Raw genomic sequence first — 16,689 nt, 5'->3', positions numbered from 1 at the left:
TCCGGGGTCTCCTGCTTGAGCAGGGGGCTGGACTAGAAGACCTCCGAGGTCCCTTCCAGCTTCTATTTTATTCTAAATTCTAAACTTGCGGCGGGGCAAATTGCCGGAGAACAAGAGCGAACACCAATATCGAAGAAATAGCGGAATACAATCGTTAAAGAAAGGGCACCAAAAGGAAGAGCAAAATAACGCGCGAAGGAAAAAATTGGAACAGTTTAAACATTATTTTAAATAGATGAATCGTTGAACTGTCCCGCAGTGAGTTTTCCCACTGTGAATTGGGCAGGCCGAGTCGGCTGCAGCACGTGGGGCACGCCAAGTCGTCCCGTTCTGTTCTGGGTCACGGTGGGGCTGGGAAGGGAGTTTGGGGGCCGGGCTGGGAATTCCCCGCTCTATTTAACAGAATCCCCACCAGCAGATTTAGTTTTGGAGGAGAGGAAAAACAAAAAGAGAAAAAAGGAGGAGGAGGAGGAGGAGGAGGAGGAGGAAGAGGAGAAGGAGAAGAAGGAGGAGGAGGAGGAGGAGGAGGAGGAAGAGGAAGAAAAGAAGATGATGAAGAAGAGAAAGAAAGAAAGAAAGAAAGAAAGAAAGAAAGAGAGGGAGGGAGGGAGGAAGGAAGGAAGGAAGGAAGGAAGGAAGGATGGAAGGATGGGAGGAAGAAAGGGAGAGAAAGAAAGAAAAAGAAAGAAAAAAAGAAAGAAAGAAGGAGGGAGGGAGGGAGGAAGGAAGGGAGAGAAAGGAAGAAAAAGAGAAAGAAAGAAAGGGAAGGAGGGAGGGAGGAAGGGAGAGGAAGAAAGAAAAAGAGAAAGAAAGAAAGGGAGGGAGGGAGAAAGGAAGGGAGAGGAAGAAAGAAAGAAAGAAAGAGAGGGAGGGAGGAAGGAAGGAAGGGAGAGAAAGAAAGAAAAAGAGAGAGAAAGAAAGAAAGAAAGAAAGAAAGAAAGGGAGGGAGGGAGGGAGGAAGGGAGAGGAAGAAAGAAAGAAAGAAAGGGGAGAAGGAAGGAAGGGTGGAAGGAAGGAAGGAAGGGAGAGAACGAAAGAAAAAGAGAAAGAAAGAAAGGGAGGGAGGAAGAAAGAAAGAAAGAAAGAAAGAGAAAGAAAGAAAGAAAGAAAGAAAGAAAGAAAGAAAGAAAGAAAGAAAAGCAACGGTCCAGTTGGACTTCCGGTTCGCCAGCCGTCGCGCAAGCGGCGCTTACAAGGAGCTGCAGCAGCTAAAGTCGGCGTCGTAAGCGTACGTCCCCTCGGTCCGACAGCTCTCACCTGGGAAGGGAGACCACAAGGCAAAGAAGAAGCTGGTCAGGAACCAAGTTTTCCATCTTCCAACTTCAGTCAATATCCGTCTCTCCGTACACGTAATCCTCGCTTAGCGACCGGTCGCTAAGCAACCGCTCAAAGTTAGGACAGACCACCCCAAAAGGCACTTACGACCCAATTTCCAAGTTCTGACAGCCAGTCGTGCGCTCGGGTTTCGGCCCTCGACAACCCAGCTTGCATTTACGGCCCTTTCCAGTGTCCCACGGTCACGCGACTGCAATTTCTGACTTTTTTTTTTTGCCCCATAGTCCTCGACTTACAAGAGTCTGTTTAGCAACCGTTCGGAGTTACAACGGCAACTGAAAAAAGCGACTTAACGGCCGTTTTTTCACACTCACGACTGTTGCAGCCTCCCCAGGGTCACGTGATCAAAATTCCGGCGCTTGCCCACTGGTTCACACTTATGACGGTCGCCATGTCCCGTGGAGGGTGTCACGTGATCCCGTTTTGCACCCTTCCGACGAGCAAAGTCAATGGGGGAAGCCAGGCTCACTTAACAACCATCTTACTCACTTAACGACTGCAGCAAGAAAGATCATCAAATAGAGAGAAACTCACTTAACCGCCGACTTGTTTTGCAACACCAATTTTGGTCGTACGTCAAGGACTATATTCTGATTTCCAGTAAGGAATGCTTGTTTGCTAAAAAGGACAGGCTTAAGGACCGTGGCGGCTTTTACTTTCATTTAATCACCGCTTCAAAAACGGATGTAAAATTGTGGGGGTGGGGGTGCAGTCCCGTGGTAACCCACTGAACAACATCCAGGACATACGACCGTAATTCCAGGCTCCCTTACGGTCATAAGGCGAGGACCAACCTGAAACGATTTCTCTCCCGCTCTCCCACAGTGTTTTTCAACTTTGGCAACTTTGACCCCTGGGCTTCCACTCCCAGAATTCCCCAGCCCAGTTACAGGCAGTCCTCGACTTATGACCACAACGGAACCCGTTTCTGTTTCAAAGCGAGACCGTTGTTAAGTGAGCTTTGCTCTATTTTACGATCTTTTTTGCCATCGTGGTTAAGCGAGACGTATGACCGCAGTGGAGCCCAACATTTGTGTTGTCAGTTTTGCTCCGTTTTACGACTTTTCTTGCCGTAGTTGTTAAATGAATCACTGCAGTTTTTCACATAGAAACACGGTCATTAAGCGAATCCGGCTTCCCCCACATTGATGTTGCTCGTCGGAAGGTCGCAAAAGGGGATCACGGTGACTCCGTGGGGGACGCTGCGACCGTCATAAATAGGAGCCGGTTGCCGAGGGTCTGAATTTTGATCACGGGGAGGCTGCAACGGACGTAAGGGTGGGAAAAAGGGTCATAAGTCACTTGTTTCAGTGCCCTCGTCACTAAATGAACAATTGAAAGTTGAGGACGCCCCGTAGGTCTGCACCCAACTTCATGAGAACGCAGAAGTTGAGAAAAAGCTGCTTCCAAAGGCAGCACCCAATTTCTGGGGCACACCCGAACTTTGGGGTTCTCAAGCCCTGCAAGGGGGGGGGGGACTCACTCCGGCTGGACAGCCAAGGCCGTTTCGGGGTGGAGGTGTAGTGGTAGCCGGCCCGATCCACACACTCGATGGTTTGGTCGCCGTAAATGATCTGGAAAACCTGACAGATCAGTGCGCAGGATTCCTCGGCCATATCCTGTGTGAACAGGAGGGAGGGAAAGAGTTATTGCCGCTTTGTTTACTTGTGTCCTGCCTTTGTTATTTTTAAAAATAATTAAAAGTGGTCAAACTATCTAACACGATTCCCTCCTCCTATTTTCCTCATAAAACCAACCCTGTGAGGTAGGTGGGACTGCGAGAATGACTGACCCAAAGTCACCTAGACAGCTTTAACAGCTAAGGTGGGACTAGAACTCACCGTCTCCGTGCTGGCTTAGGAATTCTGGGAGTTGAAGTCCACGAGTCATAAAAGAGCCGAGGTGGCTTACCCCTGCTCTAGGAGACTCACCGCTTAGAACAGAAGGACTTAGGCCAGGGGTAGGCAACCTTGGCTTTTTTATGACTCGTGGACTTCAACTCCCAGAATTCCTGAGCCAGCCATGCTGAGGGGAAAGCCCTGAGTTAGACAAACGATACTGTATAATAAGAGATGATAAGAAATGGCGGGTTGAAGAACTGGGTGGAAAGCCTGCATTTCAAACTAATTGGAGAATGTGATTTATGACTGTTAGAGCAGGGCTTTTCAACCTTTTCACCCATTGTACCACTTTTAGGATATGGCAGGGGTAGGCAACTTTAGCTCTTTTATGGCTCGTGGACTTCAACTCCCAGAATTCCTGAGCCAGCATGGCTCAGCATGGAAACCTTTCCCTTTCCCCTCAGCGTGGCTGGCTCAGGAATTCTGGGAGTTGAGGTCCACGAGTCATAAAAGAGCCAAGGTTGCCTACCCCTGGGATATGGCAATATCCGAGTACCACCAGTCGCCTAGCAAGGTGTCAAAAACTTGATGACCCCCCCCCAAAAGTGATAAAGTACAGGTAGTCCTCGACTTACAACAGTTCGCTTAGTGACTGTTTGAAGTTACAATGGCACTGAAAAAAGTGCCCCCCAAGGCACAGCCGAGCAAGACACCTGCCTGCCCACCCGGCCGCGCTCTTCCTCCTGTCCGAGGTTTCCATTGTTGTGAGCATTTCTGTTGAGGATTGGCAGTGGGGGTGGGGTGGGGGGGTGTTTGGTTTTTATTCCCCCCGTCTGCTGGGTGGTTGCAGCAGGTTTTGGTCCCTTCACATGACCCTGGGACACTGTGACCGTCATAAATAGGAATCGGTTGCCAAGCATCTGAATGTAAATCACAAGACCCTGGAGAGGCTGCAACATTCCAGCTGATTGGCGCTTCTTCCTGGCTCAGCAGAAGCGCCAGGATCAGCGCTGAACTCCAGCTGGAGCCTGGCGCTGATCCTGGCGCTTCCGCTGAGCCCTGACAGTCCCAAAGAAGCGCTGATCCTGGCGCTTCCGCTGAGCCCTGACAGCCCTGCAGCTCCAGCCGTCTCTCGCTCAGGCTTGTGCGGTGCTGCCACCAGTTCAGCTCATTCCCCCCCCCCTGCTACCACTTTTCTAGGATGGTCGTGTACCACCTGCCAGGTGCCAATGTACCACGGGTGGTACCTGTACCACTGGTTGAAACGCCTTGAGTTAGAGGAAGGAATTGTGCTTTGATACTATGTGCTGAGGGGAGGGGAAGCCACATTTTGGCTTGGACTATGTATGTGCCGATGTATTACTACTCGAATAAAGATTCTTTAAGGTAAACAATGCCTCGAAGTTCTTTGAAGAGTTTCACCTGTCGAAACCGTAACACCCTGCTTTATGGTGTCCCCTTGACTTTCAAACCGAAAGCAAACCAACATTTTGGCTCCTGCTAAATGCGTGGGGGACCCTCTGTGTGTGACCTTGTGAAAAACCTCTCACCGCAGAGTTGCACTCACTCGGTTGGCCACGGCCAAGATGACCAGGTTGCAGTAGGCATCCGGGCAGGGCTCCTTGGGGTCCAGGGGGTTGCCCCCCGCGTGCCGGTGCTCCCAGCTGCCGTAGGTCTTCCCGCGCTCCCAGCTGCCCCCGGCTTGGCTGCCGTGCCGGCGTTCCCAACTGCCACTCTGCGTCTGCCGGTGTTCCCAGCTGCCGAAGGCTCTCCCGGTGCCACTACTGGTCCGCTGTCTCTTCTCCCAGCTGCCCGTGGCCTGCTTGCGCTCCAGGCTCCCTCCGCCGCTTGGGCGTCCCTCGGACCCACCTCGGGACATCTTCCAGTCCAGGCTGCAGATGGTGTGGCGCCGTTCCATGGGACAGCCCAGCTGCCGTACGTCCGGGGCTCTCTTCTCGACGGCGGCTCCTGCAGGATATTTCTTGTCCAGTTTCGGGACTCCGGGACAAAGGTCCAGGGTGCCACCTGCAGGAACTGGATCAACGCCCAGGCCTGGCAGAAGGAGAAACAGAAGGAAGTCAGCCTAAGAGACCAATAATGACCATGTTACTAGTTTGGGAGATGAAATGTCTGCAAGAAAACCACCAGGCTCAGAGAGCACCAAGGACCCCACAGTCATCATCGTCGTCGTCGTCGTCCTCCTCCTCCTCTTCCTTCTCCTCCTCTTCCTCCTCCTCCTCCTCCTCCTCTATACAAACCCCCCCCCCTTCTAGCACTGATGATGTTCTCTAATTGGGTAATAAAATGTCTGCAAGAAAACAATGAAGCTCAGAGAGCACCAAGGACCCCAGAGCCCTTCCTCCTTCTCCTTCTCCTCCTCCTCCCCCCACAAACCCCCCTAGGGTCTCTTGCTTGAGCAGGGGGCTGGACTAGATAGAAGACCTCCAAGGGCCCTTCCAACTCAATTCTGATTCTGATTCTTTGTGCTTCTGATGGTGTCTGGGCACCAGAGGGCGCCCTTGGCCCACACGCTGCAGCCAGGTTGCCCTGCAAGGGGTCAGGAAGCAGCCCTACAGTTGGGGATAAGAGGCAGCGAAGTGATGCCTGCAGGGGCTCAACTGGACCCCGCCTCCCGAACCAGCTGGGCTCTGGCATCAGGACCCTCCAGTGAGCGCTCCCAGCCTCCCTGTCTGGGTCGAGTCCTGTTCCAGCCATGGCTCCAGCTGTGCTGGGCTTCCCTCTTTCTGCTCTCTCACCTTTGATGATGATGATGATAATAATAATAATGATGATGATGATGATGATGATAAAGTTAGAAGGGACCTTGGAGGTCATCTAGTCCAACCCCCTGCTCAGGCAGGAAACCCTACACCATTTCGGACCAATGGCTGTCCAGTCTATTCTTCAAGACTTCCAGTGTTGGAGCATTCACCGCTTCTGGAGGCAGGTTCTTCCACTGGTTAATTGTTCTCACTGTCAGGAAGTTTCTCCTTAGTTCTAAGTTGCTTCTCTCTTTTGTTAGTTTCCATCCATTGCTTCTTGTCCTGCCTTCAGGCGCTTCGGAGAATAGCTTGACTCCTTCTTCTTTGGGGCAGCCCCTGAGATACTGGATCACTGCTATCCTGTCCCCCCTCGTCCTTCTCTTCATTAGACAGACCCAATTCCAGCAGCCGTTCCTTATATGTTTTAGCCTCCAGTCCCCTAATCCAGTGCCCCGCCAGCAGAATGGATTTTGGATTTTGGATTTTTAATGCCACCGTCTCTTTCACACACACGCACTTACACACAGACACTTACACACACACACACACACACACACAAACACACACTTTCCTTGGCGTTTAGACTGGCATCTCCAGAGACTCCTTACCATGCTTACGAAGGAATCTGCCAAACCTGGAAGGGAAAAGGACATTTGCCATAAAAACGGTGGAGCCGGCAGCCTCGGAAGCCGGAACTGCAGGCGAGGAAGCCATAAGGACATGGACCCAGCCCTGATGCTGTTCTTGTTGATGATGATGAAGAAGAGGAGGATGAATAATACTAATAATACTAATAATACTTTAATTTATACCCCGCCCTTCTCCCGAGGGACTCAGGGAGATGAGATGAAGGAGGAGGATGATCTGACTTGGACCTGGACCTGCTCCTGATTTTGGACTGGCACCTGGATCTGGATCAAGACCTGGACCTGGACCTGCATCTAGATCTGGACCCCGGATTTGAGTTTAGATAATGGATCAGGACCTGGATCTGAGTCTGTACCTGGTCCTCGTTCTACACCTGAACCTGGAACGGGGTCTAGATCTTTGGTTGGATCTAGACCTGGAACTGGATCTATACCTGGACCTAGGCCTTGGCTTGGATCTGTGACCTATACCAGGACCTGGATCCAGATCTGGTTCAGGATCTAAATCAGGACCTGGACTTGGATCCAGATCTGAATCCAGACATGGTCCTCATTCTAGAGCTAGACCTGGACTGGGATCTAGATCTTTGGCTCAATCTAGACCTGGAACTGGATCGAGACTTGAACCTAGGCCAGGGGTGGGGAACTTTAGCTCTTTTATGACTTGTGGATGTCAACTATCAGAATTCCCAGCATGGCTGGCTCAGGAATTCTGGGAGTTGAAGTCCACAAGTCCACATCATAAAAAAGCCAAGGTTCCCCACCCCTGGCCTAGGCCTTGACTTGGATCTCTATCTTGACCTGGACCAGGACCTGGATCCAGATCCGGTTCGGGATCTAGATCCGGACCTGGACCTGGATCCAGACTTGGATCTGGACCCAGACTTGGATCTGGACTTTGTCCTGATTTGAGACCTGAGCAGGACCTGGACCTGATCCAGATCTTGGCCCAAGGCCTGCAAATTGGGGGCGGGAAGAGTTGGGGCAGGCAAGAGACGCAGCCAATCAAAAGGAGCCTCTCCCTTGTAACAGCCAACTTAAGTGAGGAGAGGCATAATGTCAAGGTAATGATTTAGGAGCTAACCAGCTGATGTAATGTAAGATGGATGACGTAATGTTGGGAATGACTCAGCAGGGTTTATGTCCCTTTAAGAGCCAGCAGGGTCTGTATCTCTTTAAGAGCCCTGTATAAAAGGGAAGGCTTTGCTGATGTCTCTCTCTCTCTTCTCTGTTTCCTGCTGTAACTGTGTGTGGTGGAGACTGCTGCATTAACACGTGTATGTATATTGTTCCCGGTGTATGATATTGTAGATAGTGTAAGATAAACCACCATTTAATATAGACCACTGTTGACTGTGTTTACTCCTGAGTTATCTCAGCGCAATAAGACTGTGCACGCTCTGACACGTAAGGAGTTCCCACCCAGCTTCCCCCATAATCTCCCATCCTCCACAGCGCACCTGTCTTCAGCACCAGCAGGTGCAGTGCATCGTCCCTCAGGTAGGAAGCCGCAGCAATTTCATGGGTCGGGATCCTAAGGATGAGCTCCTCATTGTCCCGCCAGGTGAGCAGCAGGCAACGGGCAGAGAGACTCAGGATGCTGTCCTGCTCAGGTGTGGTCTTCAGCGGCAGCTCCTTCAGTTGCTGCGGGAGGAGCAAAAGCAGCCAAAGTTAGGGAAAACTCAGGGGTGACATAGCCCCGGCATCCCACGCAGACCCCCTTTGCGGCATGAGATTCCCCACTCTCCTCAGCTCTTCCAATTCCTTGGACAACCACTGGATCCCAAGGGCAAAAAAAAGTAGGATTTTTTTTTGTAGAAAGATGCAGGCGGGACCAAGAGTCCAGAGGATCAGAGAATTCCCCTTGGTTGGCTGCAAATTCCAAGGAAGAACAAAAACGAATAGAAGTTTCCAATTTCCTTTGCAGCAGATTATAGAATTTATCTCTCACTGCAGAGCAGGGGGGGGGTCTCCAAAGTTGGCAACTTTAAGATGGGTGGACTTCAACTCCCAGAATTCCCCAGCCAGCCATGCTTGAAGCCCATAGGTATGAAAGTTGCCAAGTTTGGAAGACCTAGGCCAGTGATGGCGAACCTTTTAGAGACCGAGTGCCCAAACTGCAACCCAAAACCCACTTATGTATCATCGGGTGCCGGGTGGGCGTGGCCCAGTGGGTGGGTGTGACCAATTGTGTGGGCGTGGCCCAGTGGGTGGGCATGGCTGCGGTTGTAACGGCATACTGGGTGGGACTAAAAAGTTCAATCAATCAATTCCAACTTTGCAAGATCTTTTTTTTTCCCCGCGAGAAGTTGAAATTGATTGATTGATTGAACCTTTTTTTTTGTTTTTGCACACGGCAGCGGAGGCCTAAAGTGAAAAGGTTTTATAAAACCCAGCTGAAGGCCTAGGATGGCATGCGTGTCCACGAAAAGGGCTCTGCGTGCCACCTGTGGCACGCGTGCCATAGATTCGCCACCACGGACCTAGGCATTTTATGACCCCACCCCTAGGCTACATCTGGCCCTTTGGCTATCCCTCTCCAGCCAGGTGAGGTCAATCAGAAATTAGAAACCAGATATAAAAAAGGGAATTTCTTTTATTTTGAAAGCCACTTTTTTTTTCAATTTACACATGTGCGTGCGTGCCTATGCACCTTCACAACTCTCTTGTTTCAGCCCTCCACAAAAGTCCCAGAGTCTCATATGTCCCTTTGTCAAAATTAATTGCCCATTCAAAAAAAAACCCAACCCTCACTTTTTTCCTGTTATCCAGCTATTTTTTTTAACGATCACACTCACAAGTGTCTGGAGGAATATCCTGGCTGGGCAGGTGACGTTTTGTGTACTTTTTGTGCGCAAATGACGCAATCTCGTTAGCTGAGACTGCAAATGTTCTCCTGCTCAGCCAATCTCATGGTACACATGTTGTACTTTGACAATCAAGGTTGATTGGATTTGATTTGCAAACATTAGTTCAGAATTAGACGCAATCTCCCTGCTCCATTTGTCCTTTCCGCTAATACAGAGAGTCCTCGACTTACAATCATTCGATTAGCGACCGTTTGAAGTTGCACTGAAGAAAGCAACTTACAACTGGTCCTCACAGTTACGACCGGCACAGCGGCCCGACAGTCATGTGATCAAAAGTCGAGGATTAAATGTAGAGTGTTTCTCAACTGAACAGCATTAAGATGGGTGGACCAGCTCACCTTGCTGACTAGGGAATTCTGGGAGTTGAAGTCCCCCATCTTCAAGTGGCTGAGGTTGAGACACATGGATCTGGCTGGGGAATTCTGGGAGTTGAAGTCCACTTAGCTTCAAGTGCTGAGGTTGAAACACATGGATCTGGCTGGCGAATTCTGGGAGTTGAAGTCCCCCCATCTTCAAGTGGCTGAGGTTGAGACACATGGATCTGGCTGGGGAATTCTGGGAGTCCTCAACTTATGACCAAAATCTCTTTTGCTGAGACATTTAAGTGAGTTTTGCCCCATTTTATGAACCTTCTTGCCTCAGTTGTTAAGTGAATCACTGCAATTGTTAATAACACGGTCATTAAGTGAATCTGTCTTTTCCCCATTGACGTTCTTGGTCAGAAGGTCGCAAAGGGGATCATGTGACCCCCCGGAGACCCTGCAACCGTCATAAGTACATGCCAGTTGCTAAGCGTCCGAATTTTGATCACATGACTACGGGGGTTATGCAACTATCGTAAGGGTGAAAATGGTCAGAAGTCACTTGTAATTCCTAACGGTCACTAAACAAATTGTTGTTAAGTCGAGGACTATTTTCACAGTTAATTGAGCAACATGAAAGCAACATGAGAACAATTAGTCAGTGGAACTACTTGCCTCCAGAAGGTGTGAATGCTCCAACACTGGAAGTTTTTAAGAAGAGTCTGGACAGCCATTTGTCCGAAATGGAATAGGGTTTCCTGCCTGAGCAGGGGGTTGGACTAGATGACCTCTATAATTAACAACTAGCTTTCAAGAAGAGACTGGACTGCCCTCTGTCAGAAATGGTGTAGGGTCTCCTGCTTGGCCGGAGGGTTGGACTAGATGACTTCCAAGGTCCCTTCCAACTTTATTATTATTATTATTATTATTGTTGTTGTTGTTGTTGTTGTTGTTGTTATTATTATTATTATTATTATTATTATTATTATTATTATTATTATTATTATTAACAACTAGCTTTGAAGAAGAGACTGGACTGCCAACTGCTGGAAACCGTGTAGTGTCTCCTGCTTGGGCAGGGGGTTAGACTAGATGACCTCCAAGGTCCCTTCCAAACTCTGTTATTCTAATTCTAATTCTAATAGGATTGAAGCACATCGTGGGGTTACCCTCGCGGTATCCAAAAGCTGCAACAATTCGTCCCGGCTGGAGGGGTTCAGGGAGCTGTTCACCCAGGTCAAGTGGCCTAAAAACTGAGGCGAAAAAAAAGAGAAAAAGGAATGAGAAAAGATCAAAATGAAAGAGGAGTAAATATTATTTTTTTTAAAGGGAGAATTTACGGTTAGCACAGCCTGCGTGAATCAGGAACACATCTCCCGCTTTCTTTTGTTTCGGGCTGCTTTCATCGTTCAGGATGTTCATAAATTGGGGATTTTGGCCGCAATTCAGGCTTGGGGTGGGGGGAGAGCGGGAAAAATGGTTCTGGCCTGGCCCATTTTGCACAGATCCTTTTCAAAATGAGATTTATTTCCACTTTATTTGGTTCAGCCTCCCTAAAGTTTCTTTCAGGTTTGGCCCTCTCCCTAAAACTGCTCAGCCCCCCCCAATTCCCCTCTGAGTTGCCCCAAGACCCCAAAGCAGGGGTCTGCAAAGTTGGCCCTTTGATGACTTGTGGACTTCAACTCCCAGAATTCCTCACCCAGCGTGCCTGGCTGAGGAATTCTGGGAGTTGAAGTCCACAAGTCATCAAAGAGCCAAGTTTGAGGACCTCTGTTCTATAGAATATATAAGGCAGGTATGAGTATTTTGAGGAAATCCTGAAGGAACATTCTGGAAAAAAAGAGTAGATAGAGGCCTAGTTCAGATTTTTGTGGGCTGCTTTGTGGCTCTGCGGCTGGGAGATAGGTAATTATCACTAAATGTAGAACAAGGGTAAGATTTCTGCTTTTTTCCCCCTCATAAAGAATGTAATACAGGTCTATAGTCCTAAACCAGGGATCTTCAAAGTTGGCCCTTTCGTGACTGGTGGACTTCAACTCCCAGAATTCCTCAGCCAGCGTGCCTGGCTGAGGAATTCTGGGAAGTCCACAAGCAGGGGGTCTTCAAACTTGGCCCTTTTATGACTTGTGGACTTCAACTCCCAGAATTCCTCAGCCAGCGTGCCTGGCTTAGGAATTCTGGGAGTTGAAGTCCCCAAATCATGAAAGGGCCAAGTTTGAAGACCCCTGGCTTAGGGTATTATTTCTAGATGGCTGGGGAATTATGGGAGTTGAAGTCCCCAAGTCATGAAAGGGCCAAGTTTGAAGACCCCTGGCTTAGGGTATTGTTTCTAGATGGCTGGGGAATTATGGGAGTTGAAGTCCCCAAGTCATGAAAGGGCCAAGTTTGAAGACCCCTGGCTTAGAATATTGTTTCTGGATGGCTGGGGAATTATGGGAGTTGAAGTCCATCCATGCTGACAGGAATTTTAGGATAAGTCCATCCATGCTGACTGGGGAATTCTGGGAGTTGAAATCCATCCACGCTGACAGGAATTTTAGGATAAGTCCATCCATGCTGACTAGGGAATTCTGGGAGTTGAAGTCCATCCATGCTGACTGGGGAATTCTGGGAATTGAATATTCATGCTGGCTGGGGAATTCTGGGAGTTGAAGTCCAGAAGTCATAAAAGGGCCAAGTTTGAAGACCCCTGCCTCAAAGCAACCCCATCCCATAAAATGGGAAGTCCTCGTCTTACATCCACATGCAGCGACCATTTTTTCACACGACCATTGCAGCATTTCCTGCGATCACGTGATCAAAATTGAGACGCTTGGCAACTGACATTACTTAGGACCAGTTGCGGCGTCCCGGAGTCACGTGAGTCCCGGAGTCACGTGAGTCCCAGAGTCACGTGAGTCACGTGAGTCACGTGAGTCCCGGAGTCACGTGAGTCCCGGAGTCCCCTTTTGCAGCCTTCTGACCAGCAAAGCCAATGGGGAAGGCGGAGTCGCTTAACAACCGCCTTACTCTCTTAACGGCCACAGCGATTCACTTAACAACCGTGGCAAGCAGAGTCGTAAAAATGGGGCAAAGCTGAACTAAACCGCCGCCTCGCTTAGCAACGGAAAGTTTGGGCTCGGTGGTGGTCGTAAGCCGAGGACTCCCAATCCAGGAGTGGGTTCTCCCCGCTGGGGGGGCACCAGGTTGCAGAAGTCAACAACTAATCTGCAAACTCAGTCACTGGCGGTTATAAAGTGAATCAGCATTGTGACCAAACCTGGTTTTTTTTACAGGTGGTCGTGAAGAGAACATCGCAGTTTTTAAACAAGCTGATTGTTCCCTATGGGGCATTTTTTGCAGGAGGAGGAGGAGGAAGAGGAGGAGGAGGAGGAGGAGGAGGAGGTGGAAGAAAAAGAGGAGGAGGACTTGATGCTCCTTGAGCTTGGATCTTTTCTTGCAGACGTTTCATGACCCAACCAGGTAACATCATCAGTGCTAGAAGGAAATGGGGGGAGGAGGAGGAGGAGGAGGAGGAGGAGGAAGGACTGTGGGGTCCTTGGTGCTCTCTGAGTTTGGTGGTTTTCTTGCAGATGTTTCCTGACCAGACTAGGTAACATCAGCAGTGCTAGTAGGGTGGTGGGGTTTGTAATAAAACATCTGCAAGAAAACAACCTCTGAGAGCACCAAGGAATCCCAGGAGTGGGGTTTGCAGGGAGGAGGAGGAGGAGGAGGAGGAGGATGACGACGACGACAACTGTGGAGTCCTTGGTGCTCTCTTAGCTGGGTGGTTTTCTTGCAGACATTTCATTACGCAAACTTGGTAACATCATCAGTGCTAGAAGGGAGTGGGATATGCAGGGAGGAGGGAGGGAGGGAGGGAGGGAGGCAGGAAGAAGAAGAAGAAGACGAAGAAGACGAAGAAGAAGAAGAAGAAGAAGAAGAAGAAGAAGAAGAAGAAGAAGAAGAAGAAGAAGAAGAAGAAGAAGAAGAAGAAGAAGAAGAAGAAGAAGAAGAAGAAGAAGAAGAAGAAGAAGAAGAAGAAGCGGAGGAGGAGGAGGAGGAGGACTGTGGAGGAGAACTTGATGCTCCCTGAGCTTGGATCTTTTCTTGCAGACGTTTCATGACCCAACTAGGGAACATCATCAGGGCTAGGAGAGTGCTGGGCTTTGTAATAAAATGTCTGCAGGAAAACAATCAGAGAGCAACCCCCCCCCCCAGGTTGGCAGACTTGGCAGAGGGGCGAAGAAAGACGCTGTGGGAACGGACTGAGCTTGCTGGCTCCCCCCCGGCTCCCTCTGGGGGTGCCCCCCCTCCGGTGCTCACCTTCACCTCTTTTTCCACATAGTCCTGCAGCAGAATCTGGGGGTCAATGAGGTAGTCTGGGGGGTACAGAGGCACGGAGTGGAGGGGCCGCCGGCGACACACGTTGCCCTTGAGCGCTTGCTTGCGGGAGGCCTTCGGGAAGACCAGGCGCTTGATGGGGGACACGAATCCCTGCAAGGGGGAACGGAGAGGCAGGGGGGGGTGTCACCGAGCTGGCATCGCCCCCCCCAGCACCACCCGGCAGTGGGTGGCAAAGCCTGGATGGCAGCAGGACCGGCGGAGGATGGCAAGACAGCAAGAACGGTGCCGAGCAGACGGTGAGGGCTGCAGATGGCCGTGCCCACTCTCCTCAAGGCCGTGCCAAGAAAGAGGAAGGCAGCTCTGATGCGATGCTAGGGTGGTGGATCCTGCAGAGGAGAACAAGAGGGGGGGGGAGGAGGAGGAGGAGGAGGAAGAGGAGGAGGAGGAGGAAGAAGAAGCAGGTGCAACTTTGCTTCTTGCTTTTCTGAGAAAGGGGGAGGGGAGAAGGGGAAAGGGAAGGGAGAGGAGGAGAAGGAAAAGGAGAGGAAGAGGAGGAGAGGAAGAAGAAGAAGAAGAAGAAGAAGAAGAAGAAGAAGAAGAAGAAGAAGAAGAAGAAGAAGAAGAAGAAGAAGAAGAAGAAGAAGAAGAAGAAGAAGAAGAAGAAGAAGAAGAAGAAGAAGAAGAAATAACGACTCATCCCCTCCCCTTCTTCTTCCAAGAGGTCAGGTTTTACACTACCCCTAAGTCTCCCCCCTGTCTTTCAAATGGGAGGGGCACCATTCCTCCACCCCCTGAGGTGCCTGATACAAAGGCTGGGGGTGGGGGGGAGGGAGAGAGAGAGAGAGAGAGAAAAAGAGAAAAAGAGAGAGAACAGAGAGAAAGAGAGAGAAAAGAGAGAAAAGAGAGAGAAAGAAAGAGAGAAAGAGAAAGAGAGAGAGTGGAGGGAGAGAGAGGAGAGAGAAAGAGAGAGAGAGAAGAGAGAAAGAAAGAGAGAGAGAGAGAAAGAGAGAGAAAGAGAGAGAGAAGAGGGAGAGAGAAAGAGAGAGAAGAGAGAGAGACAGAAAGAGAGAAAAAGAGAAAAAGAGAGAACAGAGAAAGAGAGAAAAGAGAGAAAAGAGAGAGAGAAAGAGAGAGAGAGGAGGGAGAGAGAGGAGAAAAAGAAAGAGAGAGAAGAGAGAGAAAGAGAGAGAAGAGGGAGAAAGAGAGAAGAGAGAGAAAGAGAGAGAAAAGAGAGAGAGAAAGAGAGAGAGANGGGGGGGGGAGAAACCCTACTCCCAGGTCCTCGTGGGTCATCACCTGGGCAGGTTGCCTCCTCACCTGAGCTGGCAGCCTCCAGACCGAACAAGCTACAACCCCCCACCCTTCCCAGCCATTGTCATCCAGCCCCTTAGAGAACCCCAGCACGGAACAACAGCTACTACATGGTGGTAGTGGGGACTATCCAGCAAAGGGTCATCTAGGGCCGGGGTCCCCAACCCCCCCGGTCCGTGGACCAGTACCGGGCCACAGCATGCCAGCAACCGGTCCACACAAACAAGCAAGGCCCCATCCGCGGGATGCAGGCAGCACACAAAACCACACACCCTCTGGTGTGCAGAAAAACCTCTCTGCACAGAACCGGTCCCTGGTGCCCAAAAGGTTGGGGACCTCTGATCTAGTGGCTAAATCTTGGCTCAAGGCACTAGCCCCTGAGGTGGAGAAGAAACACAGCGAGGTGACCCAGCCAGGTGGCGTTTATGAAACCGGCGTCGGATGCTGGGACCTGCTTAAGTCACCCGTGCAGGTGGCAAGAGGTGTAACTACAGGTAAGCCCCTTGACTTAACGACCCCAGTCCAGCCCAAAATTTCTGCTGCCCCATTTTACGACCTTTCTTGCCACACTCGTGATGGGAACGGCTGCCTTTGTCTGAAAAACTTGTAGGGTTTCCTGCCTGAGCAGGGGGTTGGACTAGAAGACCTCCGGGGACCCTTCCGACTCTGTTTTTTCTATTCCATTCTCCTCTATACCCCCCCCCCATAAAGACCCCATTTGTGGTCTTATCCTGCCTACCTTTTTCCCTTTCTTCGCTTCGTACTCCATGGCCTCTGCGTGCTCAGCTCCGTCCCCGGGAAGACGCCTCTTCCTCTACGCCATTCCAGCCTTTGTTCTCCCATCCTGTCTGGGGAAACTCCGCCAGCTCTGGGCCCTGATGTCACACGGCCCCCCGGCCTGCCCCGTCCTGTCCTGGATCTGCGGAGGCCGGGCCCGCTCGGAGGGACCGGGGATGCTGGGGGAGCTGTGCCCACCGGATGCATTGGCCGTGAGGGTGGAGGGGGCGCCTGGTTGGGGTTAGGGACTGCGGGAGAGGAGGGGGGGTCTTGCTGATGCTCCCTGACTTTCTGGGGGTCTTCCCCACAAAGGCCTTTAAAACTGGATCGTGGTTTACACTTCTGAAAGATCTCTTGCTTTCGTTTTGCTTGTCCTTCTTTCCATCCTTCCGTCCATCCATACCTCCACTCATCCCTTCACCAATCCATCGATCCATGGATCCTTCGATGCATCGATTCATCCAATCTTCCTTCCTTCCTTCCTTCCTTCCTTCCTTCCTTCCTTCCTTCCTTCCTTC

General features: G+C 50.5%; 1 protein-coding gene across 1 annotated transcript; it reads right to left on the bottom strand.

Moving 5' to 3' along the window:
- Positions 1-1,189: 1,189 nt before the first annotated feature.
- LOC107298294 (CCM2 like scaffold protein) lies at positions 1,190-16,163 on the bottom strand. The gene is made up of 7 exons (XM_015827668.1): positions 16,134-16,163; positions 14,063-14,233; positions 10,927-11,010; positions 8,046-8,229; positions 4,744-5,228; positions 2,819-2,954; positions 1,190-1,257 (listed from the first exon to the last, which is right to left on the bottom strand). Exons 1-7 carry the CDS (start codon positions 16,161-16,163, stop codon positions 1,190-1,192), a joined length of 1,158 nt encoding a protein of 385 aa, XP_015683154.1.
- Positions 16,164-16,689: the final 526 nt, after the last annotated feature.

The sequence above is a fragment of the Protobothrops mucrosquamatus genome, unplaced genomic scaffold, assembly GCF_001527695.2.
Source record: "Protobothrops mucrosquamatus isolate PMUCROS unplaced genomic scaffold, P.Mucros_1.0 scaffold3853, whole genome shotgun sequence".
Taxonomy (NCBI): Eukaryota; Metazoa; Chordata; class Lepidosauria; order Squamata; family Viperidae; genus Protobothrops; species Protobothrops mucrosquamatus.
Note: the sequence above shows the minus strand (reverse complement) of the source record. Positions and strands in the feature narration are given on the sequence as shown.